The sequence below is a fragment of the Tasmannia lanceolata genome, unplaced genomic scaffold, assembly GCF_043159265.1.
Source record: "Tasmannia lanceolata isolate RefF3 unplaced genomic scaffold, GAP_Taslan_0.1 ptg000018l, whole genome shotgun sequence".
In the NCBI taxonomy this organism is placed as follows: domain Eukaryota; kingdom Viridiplantae; phylum Streptophyta; class Magnoliopsida; order Canellales; family Winteraceae; genus Tasmannia; species Tasmannia lanceolata.
Window position 1 is genome coordinate 6,304,378 of NW_027518695.1, and position 18,435 is coordinate 6,322,812.

Sequence of the window (18,435 nt, forward strand, 5' to 3'; positions counted from 1 at the left end):
CTTTATCATGAGTATATTTTTTTCTTGGGCGTTGGTTGGATTGTATTAATTTTTTGGAAAAGTTAGGAAAAAAATAACTTTATTTTGAATGGAAAAGGAAAACTTTTTGGGCACGTTTGGTTGCCAGGAATTGTTTTTCATGATAAATTGGGAGTGGAGATAGGGGGTGAAGTCGGCTAAAAATCCGGAATCAAAATCCCGGAACTAATGGAGAAGTTGCTAAAAACTGGGAAAGGTTGATCTGGTTTTGAGTCTAGTTTTTGGTTTCACGATTTTTAGCAACTTCTCTTTGCTGGAGACACTAGTTCCACCTTGTTTTATAGTTTTCAGTAATATAACACTTTACCATTATTTTTGTTTGACACATACCTAAAGAGACAAGGAAGTGAGCTTGAATCCCTGCAAAATGCAAAAAACACCATGGAAATGACCAAATTGTTTGTCAATTTCAGTTTCATCTTTATTTTTCAAATGAATTCCTGTTTTGGAAGGGTTTTCCTATAAGAAATGATGGCCATTAAATGTTCTTAAAACTAGTCAATTTCTAGAAATAAGGATGATCCTACATCGGAATTTGGTGTCTAAATCATCTCTAGTGGCAATTAGGGTTTCCGGCGTCCGAGTCGGCATCCTTTTATGATTCAATGTCTGGTTAAAAACTTAAAATAAACATCAATGAAATTAGCAGCCGAATTGATACTGAGCTGAGTCAGAATCAGTTTCCTGCCTAGGAGGTGGGGTATTCTGATTCTTATCATGTCCTAAGGGCACTCAGGAGCAAAACCCATAAATGAAAGGAGACTACAAGATACAACAAAATAGAAACTGGGTCAGTGAAAGAAACCAAGACAAAAGAACTGCGAAGGGATTTCGAACGTCGTAGACACATATTGTGTAAGTCTTTTGATATTTGAGAAATGCAGGCGCCCTTGCAAAAAACATGGGTAAATGGGCGTACTTAGTGGTCATTTCCATATAGGATGTCACAGAAAATTTGCATGGGTAAAGGAGCTAATGGTCATCCCATTAGCTCCTTGATATAGTTTTATGCCTTATCCATTTACTTGGGGGCCAATGTAAATTACTCGCGTTAGATAATTAATAATCACAGTAAATGATTTACATTGCCCTTAATCCACCAAAAACAAAAGTGGTTCTTTATTTTAAATACATTAACATTAAGAATAAAGTAACTATAGAACCAGTGATATTATGTCTATAAACAATTATAAGAAAAATATAATTAATAATCACGGACGCCTCTAAGAGATATTTGAGCATTCTGGAGGCAGGCCTTGTGGGAAGCGCTTCAAATCGGTGCAATAGTCGTAGATCATGTAATTCTTCTGTACCCATCTTAGCAGCTTTTGGCTCACCAAATCATGCCCTTGAGATAGCCAAGCAGGTTTAGAGGAAGGAGAGGAATTGTTGGAAGCACAAGATGATGCGCCAGAAGACCACACACAAGCATTATTAGCATTGTAGTTTCTATAAGAAACAGTGAAGGGCGCTTGTGACCAATCTATTTTGACACTCCCACCTCTCGTTGCCCAACCCTCGGCATTCCAAATGGTCGCGTACATCCTCATGGGTTTGTACATTGGGAAAGGTACACCACTCGATTCCATGTTCTTGAATTCTCTGATTGGAATGCCGTCCACGGAGAAGCTGTAAGAGATGAAACCAAGAATATCTAAGAAATATTAAAACGTCATTGAGGGAAGTGTTGAAGTATAAATGATTAAATAACACCATCTCTAACAGCTTGAGTTTTTGGAGTAACTGGTTGTTTCACATGGTATGAGAGCTAGGTTATTACACCACTTAGGTCCTAGGTTCAAAACCATACAACTCCTTGATATTAATTAAAATTCCGTGTGTATGGCCAACCAAAAAGAGTGCCCTATGTCTTTTGGAGCAATTGGTTGTTTCAATAAAAGGCATAGATAAATCTAGCCAGTAATGGGTTTATGAAAATAAAGTGGATTGAAGTGGATATGAGAACTTACACTACATTTTGGGGGTTCCATAGAATAGAGTATGTATGGAACTCTTTGGTGGGGTCGAACCACAGATAAATTTGTTGCTCTCTCGCACCCATTCCTTGGGTGTAAATGTTGGTCTGGAGTATGTATGGTTCTCCGCTAAGGTTACCAAGGAATTCAAAATCGATCTCATCTCGATTTGGCTCTGTAGATTGTAGCTGCAATATATGCAAGTTTAGTTATGTTAGAACAGAGGTGAAAATATCATTTCCCTTCTTCTTCTTTTTTATCATGTGTCGCGCCCTTCGTGGCTAGGATCATCTGCTTATCAAAATTTATGAATGATGAGGATTTCAGTATCATTCGAATAATGGAGAATATTTCTTGAGCACGGCCTATTTGCTATGGAGATCAATACATAAATGGTCTTGATCACTGAAAAAAATTGCCTTTAATTTGTATGGTCTCTCAATCTCCCACCTTCCTTCCCCCTCTCTCATCATTGAATAAATTAATATTCCATGGAAAATATTTTACTAAAAAATAGGAAAACTAAAAAGACTATTTTGAGTAGTGTTTTTCTTTTCCCTGTTTTCAGCCACTTCTCATTCTCCTCATCTATTCCCTCTCAATTCTCTCCCTCTCTCATCAATGTATAAACTAATATTCAATGGGAATTTCTTTTACTAAAACATAGGAAAACTAAAAACTCTATTTTGAGTAGTGTTTTTATTTTCCCTGTTTTTTCAGCCACTTCTCATTCTCCTCACACATGCCCTCTCATCTCACTCCCTCTCCCACCCTTTATACCCCTCTCTCATTATTGAATAAACTAATATTCCATGGAAATTTTTTTTCATGGCTGCTAAACATGACCTTAAAGCAACCAAGAAGAAATTGAACACTTGTCTAACTAAAAATAGATAGATCATAAAACGCTCACGTAGTAGGTGGTGGCAGTGCCTGCTGAATTCCCCAGAACGAGCTTCATTTGCATATCGATCTTGCAGAATAGATACTCATTTTTGGACTGAAAACCAGACCCAGAACCCTGGTCCATGGACAAGTTTAGCAATTCCCCGTTGTCTAGTATCTTACCACGACCATCACCCCATATAGTATCGACCTCTTGATAGAAATTTCCAGCAGAGGCAGCAATCAGCGAGCTTGCGAGCAACAAAACAAGCCACATGTTCAAAGAATTAGGCATTTCAAGTGGGTCTGAAGTTGACAAGTTGGAAAGTAGGGAGTGCTTTTTATAGGCAAAAGAGCATGTTGGCATGCGTGGAGTTAATTGCTTGAGGAGGATGAGAGAATTGGCAGCAGTGAATGTTTTACAGCTGGTACTTGGGTGCTTGGTGTAGTAGGAAGGGGTAGGCGTGCATGCTTCATGAAAAAGCTGTATATTTTGTAGATTTTTGGATTGTATCATTAAATCCTCGATTCTAAAGCATGCACACAATTGATTACTTATATTATATCCATGCATGCTTTAGAAATGAGGATTAAATGCCCAAAAATCTACGAAATATACAGCTATTTCATGAAGCATGCACGCCTACCCCCTCATGCCACACAGAAAATCAAACCCAAAATAACTCGTTCGACAGATGCACGCCTACGCCCCTTCTTGGCAACCAAAACTTGTTGGAGATATTGGATCAAATAGGGACTGATCTATGACTTAGTCGAACCCAAAATTAAGGTCAGACCCAACTTGATTACTCGGACCCAAGAATATATTGGTTACTAGAACCCAAGTTGGTTACTCGGCCCCAAATTAGTGCAACATCCAAAACTTATGTACAGTTAAAATTCTAGAAATTGAATGAAACTTAGAAAATCAAATTACACTTATTTTATGAAAAATCCTTTCAGAAATCAAATTGTTGATAATGAAGGAAGGCTGAATCGTGCCACATGGTTACTCTCTTTAAGAATTGCATCCGTCCTCTATGGTGCAACCGGGATCCGCGAATCGACACTCTAAGATAAAACGGCCAAAACAGGCTCCAATGCACGTGCACTGGTTGATTGGTCCATTAGAACCACCTTGAAATGTGATCAGACACAGAACGTAAAAAGGAATGAGTGAAATCTTGATTTGTATGTGTAAAACATTAATAGGACAACATGTATTCTCTGTGTTTTTCTTTGCCAAAATTTGTACTAAACAGTGCTGCCATCTTTCTCTTTTATAGAGAGAAATATGAATTTTGGAGGAGAAGTAAAAGCACATTAATTGACAAAATGTTTCTCTCCCAACAGTTAGATATGAAACGGTTCACATTTAATGTGTGTCATTACCAAAATGTTTGGGAATATAACATTTGTTTAGTAATTAATAGAAAATCAAAATGTTTTGGACACCAAAAAGATACTATAATTTTACCCAAAGCCGGACCCCTGCCCAGCCCGCCATGCTTTTGTATGTATATGAACTTGTGTTCGTATAAAACTGGGTCACCCAACAAAATCCAATTCCCTCCCAAAAGGTAGGTTCAAGCCTTTCCTCCCACTCCACCTTATAGGGATGTGAAACTCTTTCAAAAGTTCCAATGTGGGGACTAAATGTTTTGCATTGTAGTTGAGAACCTCTCCACACACTCTAAGGTTTTGGGTTCAAGCCACACTAACCACAAAGTTCAAGTGCTTTTTGAAAATAAGAGGGATCTTTCAATTTTGAATCCTCCCTCAAAATTTTAAAGCACAAAAGTAAAAAGTAACTTTTTAATTTTTGGACTTTTTAAAATTTCTAACTAAATTAGACTCTTCTCATCTCCTTCTCTTCCTCCATTAAGCACACACTATTCCCTGAGCAACTTCCATGTCTCTCTCTCTCTCTCTCTCTCTCTCTCTCTCTCTCTCTCCTGGATTTTACTAATTCTTGGATGCTATTACTAGAGAATCAAGTAGTGCTTATGCAGAGCACTTAGATGATAAACATAGAAATAAATCAAGTTAACTATGAAAAGAGATGAGTGTAGAATATTCCAATCTAACCTAAATACTAATCCAATCAAGTTGCCTAATCTAGATGGGTTGTCTCGCTAAAAAAAAATTAAAGATTTAAAAAAACAACAAATTTCACGCCAAGAGTCTCTAGAGACAACAAAATCGACATTCAGCGATTATCCAATAAAGGTGTCCCCACTAGCATTTGGCCTGAGCCTGACTTATGGTTGCTATTCGGATCAACGAATCTGATCATGTAAATATAAAAAATGAGGCCCAATAAGGCCCTGTTCGTTTCATATTATGACAACCGATAGCCATCCCTAAACCTATTATTGGACTCAAATCTAAATGTAATTTTGAGTCCAATAATAGGTTTTGGACTTACAATCGGTTGTCAAAATCTGAAATGAACAGAGCCTGGGTGTCTTTTAGCCTTTATTTGTTTATGATTGTGACAATTGATTGTGAGTTCTAACACCTATTATTGGACTCAAAATTAAATGTAATTTTTAGTCCAATAATCGGCACAGGGCTCACAATAATTGGTTGTCGTAGTTCCTCAAAATTAAATGTAAGTTTTTATTGAGAATCTTTCTTTACATAATTCCTTATTGTAGAAAACAGTCCTTGCTATATTAGTGTGTTGTCAAATGGGCATTGTTGCCTAGTAGGTTATTTATTTATTTAGTTTGTTATTTGATTTGGAGAAGGAATACTATTACTCCATACGAATTGTAAGAGAAGAGCAGTTTTTGACTTTTGAATGAAAATTAATGAAAAGAGAAGAAACGTCCAACACTTTGGACTTTTTCCACTTTCTCTCTCTATTTGCACTCGTAAGGCTACAAACTTCTCCTATCTGTGATTAATTTCCACGCTTACCGTTGTAAGAGGCTAAATTACTTACACAAACACTAGAATTAGAATCATTATTCCGTTTACTGAGGGAATTGAAATTCGATTGGAATGTAATAGCAATATCGACTCCCGATTCTAGCAGTCCAAATGCACCCCAAAGGATCACAATGTTGTGATGTATCTGAGATATATTTGGGTGGTCACTTGTCTCTCTAAAAATAACAATAATTTTGGAGTAAAAACAACAAAATCTCCAAGAGGGTAAAATGAAATCTAAAGGATTCACCATCCAATAGCAATATCGACTCCGATTCCAGCAGTCCAAACGCACCCCAAAGGATCACAATGTTGTGATGTATCTAAGATATATTTGGGTGGTCACTTGTCTCTCTAAAAATAACAATAAGTTTGAAGTAAAAACAACAAAATCTCCAAGAGGGTAAAATGAAATCTAAAGGATTCACCATCCTACACTATAAAAATGGCTCAATGCCAACACCCTTCCAACTCACCCCCAATCGTTAAGTTGTTTGCCAGAGCCATGCCTTCCTCAGATTTAATGAAGCGAATCCCTCTGGCCCTTATGTTGATCCTTTTCATCACATCTTCATTGTCAGGTAAACCTCTCTCTCTCTCTCTCTCTCTCTCTCTCTCTCTCTCTCTCTCTCTCAAACCTCGATTTGTTTTGGATCTTGAGAACCTCTTGCGAGTCCAAAATTGGTTATTGGACTCAAAATTAAACATAAAATTGAGTCAAACAATGAGTTTTGAACTCACCATCAGTTCTCAAAATCCAAAACAAACTGGGCCTTTTATTTAAATAATTGTAATTACAAATAAGAACTAATTTCGGTGGCTCCAAAGAAGCCCAAAACTTGCTTTCTCTGTTATATCTAACAAGTATAAGTTTCATCTTTCCCTGTACAGTTGAAAAGGTGACAGCGGCCCCTTACGAAACCTGCACTGGTTTTGTTTGTGGGTCGGAAACTGCTTGCAATAGGGATTGCCAGTCAACGGGCGCTGCTAGTGGATATTGCAAATATGAAGCAGCTATTGATGCAAAAATGTGTTGCTGCCACCATAATAACTAATTTATAGCAGCAGCTTGTCCATGATGCTATTCCTAGATTTTGCAATAATAAATAACTTATAGAAGGGTTGTTTCTCTCCTTCTCTACTCTATTCACCTCTTGTTGTTTTTTAATGTAATTCATTTACACTTTAAAGTATTCCTACTTCTCAAGGGCTCCCCTTGCGTAACTCAGATGAAAGGCTGTCCCCATTTCACCCAAGTGCATTTATAAAATGTAAATGTCAAAAAACAGTAAATGCACATGGGTGACCTACAGCCAATGGGGACGCCCTTTCATCTGATTTTTGCAAGGGTGCTTCTGAGTTTAGCATTCCTCATATATAGTTCACTTCAGAAAACTGGACTAAGAATTCAACTTGGTTACTCGCTGGTTCGAGTTGATAGGTGATTGTGCAGCCACTTCGATTATTTAAAGCAAAACTCTATCTCAGCTAAAGACAAATGCCTCCTCTGTCTTCCCTGTCTCCCCTCCCCTTCATATAGCAAAAACCATGATAAGATCCAATTGAATTAAATCCCATAAAAGCAACATTATGAAATTATTTTCAAAGATAGCGAGAACAGCTAGCACGGAGTCATTTTACTAAGGTTGCAACTTGGGCGGGCAGGTCGGGTTTTCCAAAGCCCTACCCTACCAGAGAAATTATCTCGGCCCGGATGTTATTGTATTTTTAGTCTAGGATTTTGACTAATTTCAAAGATTATAGAAAACAGCAAATTTCAAACCAAGAGTCTCTAAATTTATATAATGAAGTGTAAGAATTTAGAAGGAAACTATTTTTTCACATCACAAACATGACAAATATATCAATATATTGTAAAATAATTAGCAGGTTATTTAAGAGATATTTAAGAAAGGTTATTTAAGTGATACTTAAGAAAGTCATTGTACACCTATATGAGTTGGGTCGGGTTCGGGTTTTGGTTTTTTTTTTCCTCTTTAAACCTAACGCTACTCAACATTGGGTTGGGTGTTTCTATTTAAAACCAAACCCTACCCTACGCATAACCGATGATTTCTTAACCCGACCCAAGTTATTTGCGGGTCGAGTCGAGTAAAACCCAACCCAAGTTGCAACCCTAATTTTTACTGTATAGCTGTGCAAAAAGGGCAATTTTGGGTCCTATAGAATTTATGGTAAGCATGACATTTGATCTTGGTGCCGTTTCGAATGGACAGCTCATGTGTAAGATAAATGTTAGAATAGATCAAATCTAGTAATTACCTGGCCGTCAGATCGATTGTTTCCGTGGTAGAGTATAGACCTGGCAAAAAGTGACCCGCACCCGCGGGTGCCCGCATAAATTGAAGTTATTTTTTTTTGTAGCAATTTTGGAGCTTCTTGTCATTTCAATTTTGGGCAATGAAAGATATAATTGGTGGTAAATTGATTGAATGGCTTGGATTAATCGACACTGGACCCACCACGAACGTATCCAAATCCTCAAAGAGTACACCGTTCGGTGGCAAATCCATCTCAGTCTCAAGATCGCCTTTCGGTAGTGATGGATAGCTGATCAACGGCTCAGATCAAAAGAAGTACGTTGGATAATGTGCCCGTCATACACAAATTTCTTGCATTTATTTTGACCGAAACGAAACAGAAATCCTATACGTGAAAAGATCATGTTTCTTCAAAATCAACAGACTATAGAGCCCATCCATTTTTTTTAAGAAGTGGGCCCAATTAGTTCCACCACTCGTGCGGTGAGCGCATTGGAATCAGAAAGTGGGCCCAATTATCTGCGGCTTTTCTGTTGAAGGAAATGCGTTTTAAATTACATGGTGTCACCCCAAGTTGTGGCAAAGGGAAATTAATTAAGAGCTTAAGTATGGTTAGGAAAATTCTAAAAACAAGTCAAAGAGAGCTTAGGACCAAAGCAAAGTTCCTATCCGTGAAATCAACAAATATCATTATAAAGTCACTTCTCGTCAACATAATTCTGTTTTTTTAAACATCAGATAATCATCGAAAGTTGAAATTTAGGTACAATGACAATAAAAAAGTTTAAGGGTTATTTAGGTACAAAGACAAGAAATTTTCCGGGTTACCCGCGGGTTTACCCGTACCCTCCCGGGTGGGGTCTGGGTATATGAAATGGCTACCCGCAGAATCGTGGGTATTTTTTACCCGTACCCGTTGGGTCCGTACCCGCACGGGTCGTACCCGTACCCGCGCGGGTTACCCATTTGCCAGGTCTAGTAGAGTAGCAACTTAGATTAGGATATCTCTTTTTAAAAGTTATCTTTATTTTCATTATTTATCCCTTAATTGCACTTTATGAAAGCACTATTAGGGTTGTATGTAATCATTCAACATTATTATATCAACTTCCTGAGCATGGAACGGAGTCAAGGAAGGTATATCGCCATATCGGATATCGGATATCGGCAAACCGGTCTTGCCTTTTTTTCTTGTGATGAAGCCGTATAATCCAATCCTTAATATTAGGATTATCCATTCAGATTGCTGTTATGGAAACCGAGAGTACAACCAAGTGTGGAACCCAACAAACCTGTTCACGCCACATAAGCATTGGAGGATAGTTTTGTCATTTTAAGGAAAAAGTGTCTTTTAGGCCCTTCTCTGTTTGGTTGCCAGATTTTTTTGCCCGGAATTTATGTGGGAGAAAAAAATCCAAGGAGATTGGTGAGAAAAAAAAGTCCTAGAAGTATCCCGGTAAAATAAAATCCCATCTTTGGTTGACTGCTTTGTTTGGTTGCTTGAACTGTTGGGAAGAAACAAAATTCTTCTCAAGCTTATTTTTGGTTCCTGGGAGTATTTTTTTTTTCCTTCCTAGGGTTTCGTGTGGGGTTATTTTGGTTCTTGGGATTATTTTGGGCCCACCAACCAAACATGGGTTTCCTGAGGAAATCCCACAAAAGTCCCAAGAATAAAAAAAACTCCGGCAACCAAACGGAGCCCGCCCGCGTATACATTTAATTCATGTGATGTGGCTGTTGTCTCCTGCAAGTGAGGCACGAAATGGCTTTTTGGGGATAATTGCTTAGCAAATCCCTAATTATTATTAACACAAGGCCAACTGTCTCATCCGTCTAATTTTTTAAACTTGGATTTTCGGGGGTGGCTCATTTTTATTGCCGTTCGGTGAATTAATGTGCACATTTCCACGTGGACAATGCAGAACGCTAGCAAGGTAACTTACATGTCACCGGAGTAAAGGTATTGTTTCTTCAACATAATGCAAAAAACACTACGGAAATTGTCACGCCCCGAACCCAGAATCTAGGGTCCGGCACACGTGACAGCCGCCGCACGCCCATAGGGTCGCCCCCACAAGCATGCAAGGCTCCTTTTTCGATCAACTATTCTCAACAATCAGAGTAACTAATAAATGCGGAAATTTTAGTCTCAATAGTTCAAATGAATTACAAATATAGATTAGGTCCATAAGTCTAAATCCAACAATAATTATTTCAAGACAATCACCTTAATAAAATATCAAAAGTTTCTAAATTGGAACAATGAAATAAAGAACAAATCTCCTAGGCTCCAATCCAAGTGCCCGATCTCAGCAAATCTACTGCCGCTCCTCTGTATCTGAAATTTGTTAAACCACATAATGAGCTAACAGCCCAGCCGGTTTTCCAAATCCAAGCCAGCTAATAGGAAAACAAAAACAAATTTGTGCGGAAAAGACGTAACATGCCATAAAATTTAGTCAATGCAGAAATTGATAAGAATTAAAAAGATCATTTCTACATAAGCTATATATAAAAAAATATACATGTTTTTACTAAACAGTTCCAACCACTCGGTTATGCAGTTTTTCAATTGGAAATTAATGACAAGAATATATATTTTCAAACATAACAGTCTTCTCTGTGGCCAATTTCCAACCTTATTGGCAAGTAGCGTAACCCAAGGCGAACACTCGTTCGCAGGACTCACAGGTCCAAAAGTGCGCAATGTCACAATATCAATAGCCAGAGGACTCCCTACTGGCCGCCCGAGATCAACCTTACGGGTAGATAAAATTTGACCGGTCTACGTGATCACGTCCAGTGTACTCACCCACTGGTAGGTTGGGCACTAGATTCCCACCAGAGATCAACCTTACTGGCGGAATCCATTCCATACCAAGACTGTATACAAATATAGAGAAAAGCAATTTAATGTCTGTAATTCCATGCTATAAATTTTGTAGATGTTTCAAGCCATAGGGGACTCCCCCCATTCCAATCTATGAAAACCATATCGTAAACAAAGTGCTGTTCAAATTGTTTGCTTCATGAATTCTAGTTTTCAAAATCATGTTCTTCATAAATCTTTTTATGTATATGAATGGAAACATTTTAAGACTAAAGGATATCATGCATAATGACATTCAACTATTTAGAATGACATGCTCAAAACAGTCAGTGAGAATCTTCTCCAAAATAAGTTCCAATTGAGAGTAGATATGCAAAAATTGTAATAGAAAGCTTTCAACTTAGCAAAAAGTAAATATTTGATAATACACTGACATAGGGTAGGATCACCTACCTCAAGCAAAATCTCCAAAAGTTCACTTGCAAGGTTAGGTCCACGAAGAAGATCTTCCTAAAGCTTAGATAATTATGGAGTAAAGTACGTGGCTGAAATCATATAAAATCTTAGAGTCACATAGGATTTCTTGGGTTGTGAATTACACCCAAGAATATTAGCTATAAAAACTGTTTGTAATAATTTCACTTACCCGAAATTTTGGTTATAAAAATAAGGCACACAACTGTTAACATGCTTCCAAAACAAGCATAGTGGTTGATGGAGACAATTCCCAAAAAACTGATTTGGAACTTGTGGCTGCTATATGGATGAATTTCAGCAGCATATGGATGAATTTCAGCAGCATATGGATCTTAGAACAAGTCCGGATGATGAAGGACAGCCGGATGATGAAGGACAGCAAGGGCTTCAAATGGATCAGAGAAGTGTTTTCTTGGACGAAGGAACTGCCGGATGAATTTCAGCAGCATATGGATGAATTTCAGCAGCATATGGATCTTAGCACAAGTCAAGATATGGCAAAGAATTCCATTATAAAGGCTAGGTTAGAAGGGAAAGTCATTAGGTTCTTGCTCCTCCAAACTCACGACCACTTATTTGCAATCTAGAGGTTTTTCTATAGTTACATACCATCTATAGAGGCACTCTTATTAGAAGGTATAACACAATGAGTAAGCCACCACTAAAAAAATAGAATCTCATTAGCATAGGAAATAGCTAATTTCCAAACACTATGGTTGTCATACAACATTTCCAACAACAACAAGGTCCACCAATTAGTATAGAAAATAGCTAATTTCCAAACAATACATGTCCTAGCAATACTTTAGGGGTTATGAGGTTAGTGGAGGTTAGTGGCTTCATAAAATAATATGATGTGGGGTTCCACCAATTAGCATAGAAAATAGCTAATTTCCAAACAATACATGTCCTAGCAATACTTTAGGGGTTATGAGGTTAGTGGAGGTTAGTGGCTTCATAAAATAATATGATGTGGGGTTATGAGGTTAGTGGCTTCATAAAATAATATGATGTTCTAGCAATTATGAGGTTAGTGGCTTCAACGACACCCATTAGAAACAAATAACCATGATTTAAATTTGCTAAGGACAACCATATATGTAAAAAAAAAAATTATTACTTTGAACCTACTTGGAACCGGGTATTACATTATACCTCCCTTAAAAGAATTTCGTCCTCGAAATTAACATACCTGGCGCTTGAAAAAGTTGGGGGTACTTCTTCTGCATCTCCTCCTCAAGCTCCCAAGTTGCCTCTCGCTCAGAGTGATTTCTCCACTGTACCTTGACATAGGGAATGGTGCGTCTTCTAAGAACTTGGTCCTTTCGATCAACGATACGCACCGGGTGTTCCTCATATGACAAATCCTCTCTGAGTTGCAAAGGGGCCAATTCTACTACACGGTCCGGGTCCGGGACATACTTCCTCAGCATAGAGACATGGAAGACATTATGCACCCCAGCCAAACTGGGTGGTAGTGCAAGGCGATAGGCAACTGTCCCGACCCTTTTAAGAATTTCGTATGGTCCAACATACCTGGGATTCAACTTTCCTCTAATGCCAAATCTGACTACTCCTTTAGTGGGAGACACTCTCAAGAAAACACGATCTCCAACCTCAAATTCAAGCTCACGCCTCCTGACATCAGCGTAGCTCTTCTGCCTACTTTGTGCGGCTCGGAGACGCTCTCTGATCAATTGAACCTTTTCTTCTGCCTGATGCACTAGCTCCGGGCCCAAAATCTGCCTCTCACCAACCTCATCCCAATGGATGGGAGACCTGCACTTCCTACCATAAAGGGCCTCATAAGGGGCCATCTGAATGCTGGATTGGTAGCTATTGTTGTATGCGAACTCCACCAAAGGTAACTGCCGATCCCAAGAACCTCTAAAATCCAAGGCACATGCTCTCAGCATGTCTTCCAATATCTGGATCGTCCGCTCTGACTGGCCATCGGTTTGTGGATGATACGCTGTACTGAAGTTCAACCTAGTTCCCAAAGCCTTATGGAAACTCCTCCAGAACTGAGACACGAACCTCGGGTCTCTGTCAGACACAATCGATACTGGCACTCCATGTAGCCTGACAATCTCCTCTAAGTACCACTCTGCCATCTGATCCAATGTCGAACCCACTTTATAAGCCAAGAAGTGAGCCGACTTAGTCAACCTGTCGACTATAACCCAAATGGCATCATTTTTCTTCAATGTCTTTGGCAAACCGGTCACAAAATCCATAGTGATGTGCTCCCATTTCCACTCTGGAATAGGGAGGGGCTCTAACTTCCCGGCAGGTCTCTGATGCTCTATCTTGACCTGCTGGCAGATTATACAACGAGCCACAAACTCTGCAATCTCTCGCTTCATGTTATTCCACCAGAAAATTTCTCTGAGGTCCCTGTACATTTTGGTGCTTCCAGGGTGCACTGAATAACTAGAACTATGGGCCTCATCCATAATCTCCCTCTTGAGATCCGCATCAGCAGGCACACACAACCGAGTTCCGAACCTCAAGGACCCATCCTCATGGACTCGAAAATCTAATTGGGATCCTGCCTCAACTTCTGCCCTGATCTTATGGAGTCTCTCATCAGTACTCTGAGAAATCTTTATTCTCTCTAACAAAGTGGGCTGAACTCTTAGGTTCGCAATTTGCAAACCAGGCTCGTGCTGTCTTACCTCAATACTCAACCTCCTCAAGTCCTCTATGATCTGCCTTTGATTAGTTATCAAAGATGCCATCTTACCCTGGGCCTTTCTGCTCAAAGCATCTGCTACTACATTAGCCTTCCCTGGATGATAGCTGATGGTCAGGTCATAGTCCTGTAGCAATTCAAGCCATCTCCTCTGACGCATATTTAGCTCCTTTTGCGTGAACAAGTACTTTAGGCTTTTATGGTCAGTGAAGACCTCACATGGCTCCCCATAAAGGTAGTGTCTCCAAATTTTCAATGCAAACACCACTGCTGCTAACTCTAGATCATGCGTCGGATAGTTCTGCTCATATGGCTTCAACTGCCTAGAGGCATAGGCCACTACCTTTCCGTGTTGCATCAACACACAACCTAAACCACTCTTAGAGGCATCACTATATATGGTGAATCCTCCACTCTCAGATGGTATAGTGAGGATTGGGGCCGACACTAACCTTCGCTTCAACTCTTGGAAGCTCTCCTCGCACTTATCAGACCATTCAAACTTGGTTCCCTTATGCGTTAGACGGGTCAGTGGTACGGCAATCCGTGAAAATCCCTCTACGAATTTCCTGTAATATCCCGCCAGACCTAAGAAACTGCGAATTTCGGCGACATTAGACGGCCTGCTCCAATCCACTATGGCCTCAATCTTTTGGGGGTCCACAGACACTCCATCCTTAGAAATCACATGCCCCAGAAAAGATACTCTATCAAGCCAAAACTCACACTTCTTGAATTTCGCATATAGCTGCTCTGCTCTCAATACTTGCAACACCTGCCTCAAGTGCTTTTCATGCTCTTCATGGCTCTTTGAGTAAATTAGGATGTCATCTATGAATACTACTACAAATCTGTCTAAGAATGGCTTGAACACCCTATTCATCAAATCCATAAATGCCGCGGGTGCGTTAGTCAAACCAAATGGCAACACTAAGAATTCGTAGTGTCCATATCTAGTCCTGAAAGCTGACTTGGGCACATCTTCTGGCTTGATCTTCAACTGATGGTAACCCGAACGAAGATCGATCTTAGAGAATACTTTAGACCCCTGTAACTGATCAAATAGATCCTCGATCCTCGGCAATGGATACTTATTCCTCACAGTTACCTTGTTTAGCTCTCTATAATCGATGCACAACCGCATACTCCCATCTTTCTTCTTCACAAATAGCACTGGTGCACCCCAAGGAGAAACACTAGGTCTGATCAACCCCTTATCAAGAAGTTCTTGCAACTGCCCACTCAACTCCTTAAGCTCTACTGGAGCCATTCGATAGGGAGCCTTAGAAATGGGACCCGTGCTAGGTACAAGATCAATGGAGAACTCGATCTCTCTATCTGGAGGCAACCCCGGCAAGTCTTCAGGGAATACATCAGGGAAGTCTCGTACAATTGTGATGTCCTCTAACCTGAGGGCCTCCTGACTGACTTCTGATATAGAGGCAAGAAATCCCTCACAACCCTTCCTTAACAATTTGCTAGCCTTGCAAGCCGAAATGATTTGGGTGGGCGCACCACCAGGACTACCAATAAAATTGAACCTTCGCTGTCCTGGCATCTGAAAAGTCACTAACTTACTGTGACAGTCTAGGCTGGCATGATTAGCAGCCAACCAATCCATCCCAAGAATAACATCAAAATCCTTCATCTCCAAGACTACCAAATCAGCAGGTAACTCCCTGTCACCGATCTTCACTGCACACGACTTACAAATCCTGTCGGTAATCAGGCTACCTCCTACAGGTGTGTCTACACATAACTCTACATCTAAAGGCTCATGAACTAATCCATGCTTCACAACAAACCGGGATGATATAAAAGAATGTGAGGCACCCGAATCAAATAATACATATGCATAGACCGAAGCTACTGGAAGGGTACCTGTCATAGGTTAACCCATTCCCACTATTAACTAAGCAAACATAGGTTAACCTATTCCCACTATTAACTAAGCAAACATCAAAATGCAATACATTGAAATTTTAGATAGACATTTATATGAATAAGAATATAAACAACTAACTAATGGCATACCTGTCACCACTGCATTAGAAGCCATAGCGTCCTGCTCGGTTAGTGCATAGACTCGGCTTGGGATCCTCTGTTTCTTATTCCATGCCAGATTCTCTCCTGTGGGCGGGACTCGCGCTGCTGGGGGTGCCCGATTCTCTTCTGTGGGCGGAACTCGCGTTGATGGGGGTGCTCCAGTTCGCGCTGCTGGGGGTGCTCCTGAAAACTGAAAATTTCTCTTCCGAGGACAATCTGCTACCTTGTGACCCAACTGGCCACACTCAAAACATGCCCCAGTGACCCATGGGCAATCCTTTTCTGCATGATGTTTCTTGCATTTGGCACACAAGCTAGACCTCTGACCAGCACTCTGATGCTGCGGGCGATGGTCGCCTGACCTCTGCTGTGATCCACCTCCCTGGCGGTAGGAATTAGGCCTCTTAGATGGCTCTCCTAAAATCTGGCCATCCTGCTGACCTCCTGCCCTGAATCTCTTCTTCTGGTGGTCCCTATGCTGTTGGGACCTGATGACTCCTTCCTCAACCTGTAAAGCCTTACTCAACACATCTGCATAGGTTTTCAGCTGGAAATCTTTTACTCGATGCCTGATAGGCTCCCTGAGTCCGTCTTGGAAACGGCGAGCAAGAAGTCCGTCGTCCTCCATGACCGATATGGGTGCAAACATTCCCAATCTCGTAAACTCTGCCTCATAATCTATGACAGATCTGTTCCCTTGCTTTAAATTGAAAAAATCATTTTCCTTCAGAATCCTCACACTATCAGGAAAATATTTGTCATAGAAAGCTGTAGAGAATTCATCCCATGTAATGATAGCGTTCCCCCTGACACGCTTCTCCATCTTCCACCAAGCATCTGCACTTCCTCTAAGCATGAACGTGGCAGCTACTACTTTGTCAGGCGCTGCCATCCCCAGAAATTCAAAGATTTTCTCGGTCTCTTGCAACCATTCATCAGCCACGAGAGGATCAGTGGTCCCTCCAAATGTATTGGCCATCCTCCGAAACTCGGTCATCCTACTCTGCTGACGAGGCTCGACCTGTGGCGGGTGATGCTGAGACTGCTGCTGCTGTTGGGTCACCACCCCAACCAAAGTCTCCATCATCCGCTCTAATCGGGGTAACCCTTGCTCTTCCTGATGAGTCCCTCCCTCTCCAGTAGGGATGATAGGGGTGGGAGGCTCCTCCTCTTGAGACTCCTCCTCCTGCGCCGGATTTGGCTGCACTGGAGCCGGTATAGGGTTTCTCTGAAGTCGGGTCGTGCTACGAGCAAGGTCAGTCATTCTCTTGGTACGAGCCATACCTATCCCAACAATAGCAAACACTAGTAAGGCTCTAGATTATAAAATACCTACATCTAATCGGAAGGTAAGTAGTAAAAACACAATTTGCCTTTGCCTAAGGTCCTACAGGTTCTTAAACCTATTGCTCTGATACCACTTTACTGTCACGCCCCGAACCCAGAATCTAGGGTCCGGCACACGTGACAGCCGCCGCACGCCCATAGGGTCGCCCCCACAAGCATGCAAGGCTCCTTTTTCGATCAACTATTCTCAACAATCAGAGTAACTAATAAATGCGGAAATTTTAGTCTCAATAGTTCAAATGAATTACAAATATAGATTAGGTCCATAAGTCTAAATCCAACAATAATTATTTCAAGACAATCACCTTAATAAAATATCAAAAGTTTCTAAATTGGAACAATGAAATAAAGAACAAATCTCCTAGGCTCCAATCCAAGTGCCCGATCTCAGCAAATCTACTGCCGCTCCTCTGTATCTGAAATTTGTTAAACCACATAATGAGCTAACAGCCCAGCCGGTTTTCCAAATCCAAGCCAGCTAATAGGAAAACAAAAACAAATTTGTGCGGAAAAGACGTAACATGCCATAAAATTTAGTCAATGCAGAAATTGATAAGAATTAAAAAGATCATTTCTACATAAGCTATATATAAAAAAATATACATGTTTTTACTAAACAGTTCCAACCACTCGGTTATGCAGTTTTTCAATTGGAAATTAATGACAAGAATATATATTTTCAAACATAACAGTCTTCTCTGTGGCCAATTTCCAACCTTATTGGCAAGTAGCGTAACCCAAGGCGAACACTCGTTCGCAGGACTCACAGGTCCAAAAGTGCGCAATGTCACAATATCAATAGCCAGAGGACTCCCTACTGGCCGCCCGAGATCAACCTTACGGGTAGATAAAATTTGACCGGTCTACGTGATCACGTCCAGTGTACTCACCCACTGGTAGGTTGGGCACTAGATTCCCACC

General features: G+C 40.3%; 2 protein-coding genes across 2 annotated transcripts; both read right to left on the reverse strand.

Annotated features, from left to right (window-relative positions):
• Positions 1-1,262: 1,262 nt before the first annotated feature.
• Positions 1,263-3,195, reverse strand: LOC143850760 (putative xyloglucan endotransglucosylase/hydrolase protein 23). The gene is made up of 3 exons (XM_077360010.1): positions 2,929-3,195; positions 2,010-2,203; positions 1,263-1,668 (listed from the first exon to the last, which is right to left on the reverse strand). Exons 1-3 carry the CDS (start codon positions 3,193-3,195, stop codon positions 1,263-1,265), a joined length of 867 nt encoding a protein of 288 aa, XP_077216125.1.
• Positions 3,196-10,122: 6,927 nt separating this feature from the next.
• LOC143851964 (uncharacterized) lies at positions 10,123-17,445 on the reverse strand. Its single transcript, XM_077361479.1, has 2 exons — positions 16,156-17,445; positions 10,123-10,457 (listed from the first exon to the last, which is right to left on the reverse strand). Exons 1-2 carry the CDS (start codon positions 17,429-17,431, stop codon positions 10,438-10,440), a joined length of 1,296 nt encoding a protein of 431 aa, XP_077217594.1. The 5' UTR covers positions 17,432-17,445; the 3' UTR covers positions 10,123-10,437.
• Positions 17,446-18,435: the final 990 nt, after the last annotated feature.

Excerpts from the sequence above, each read along its gene's own strand:
- LOC143850760 (XM_077360010.1), bottom strand. The coding sequence starts at position 3,195 with ATGCCTAATTCTTTGAACATGTGGCTTGTTTTGTTGCTCGCAAGCTCG. Across the intron at positions 2,204-2,928 it reads GCACTGCCACCACCTACTAC|CTACAATCTACAGAGCCAAA; the intron begins GTGAGCGTTTTA and ends CATATATTGCAG. Across the intron at positions 1,669-2,009 it reads TGGAACCCCCAAAATGTAGT|CTTCTCCGTGGACGGCATTC; the intron begins GTAAGTTCTCAT and ends CATCTCTTACAG.
- LOC143851964 (XM_077361479.1), bottom strand. The coding sequence starts at position 17,431 with ATGACTGACCTTGCTCGTAGCACGACCCGACTTCAGAGAAACCCTATA. Across the intron at positions 10,458-16,155 it reads TTCTAATGCAGTGGTGACAG|ATACAGAGGAGCGGCAGTAG; the intron begins GTATGCCATTAG and ends AACAAATTTCAG.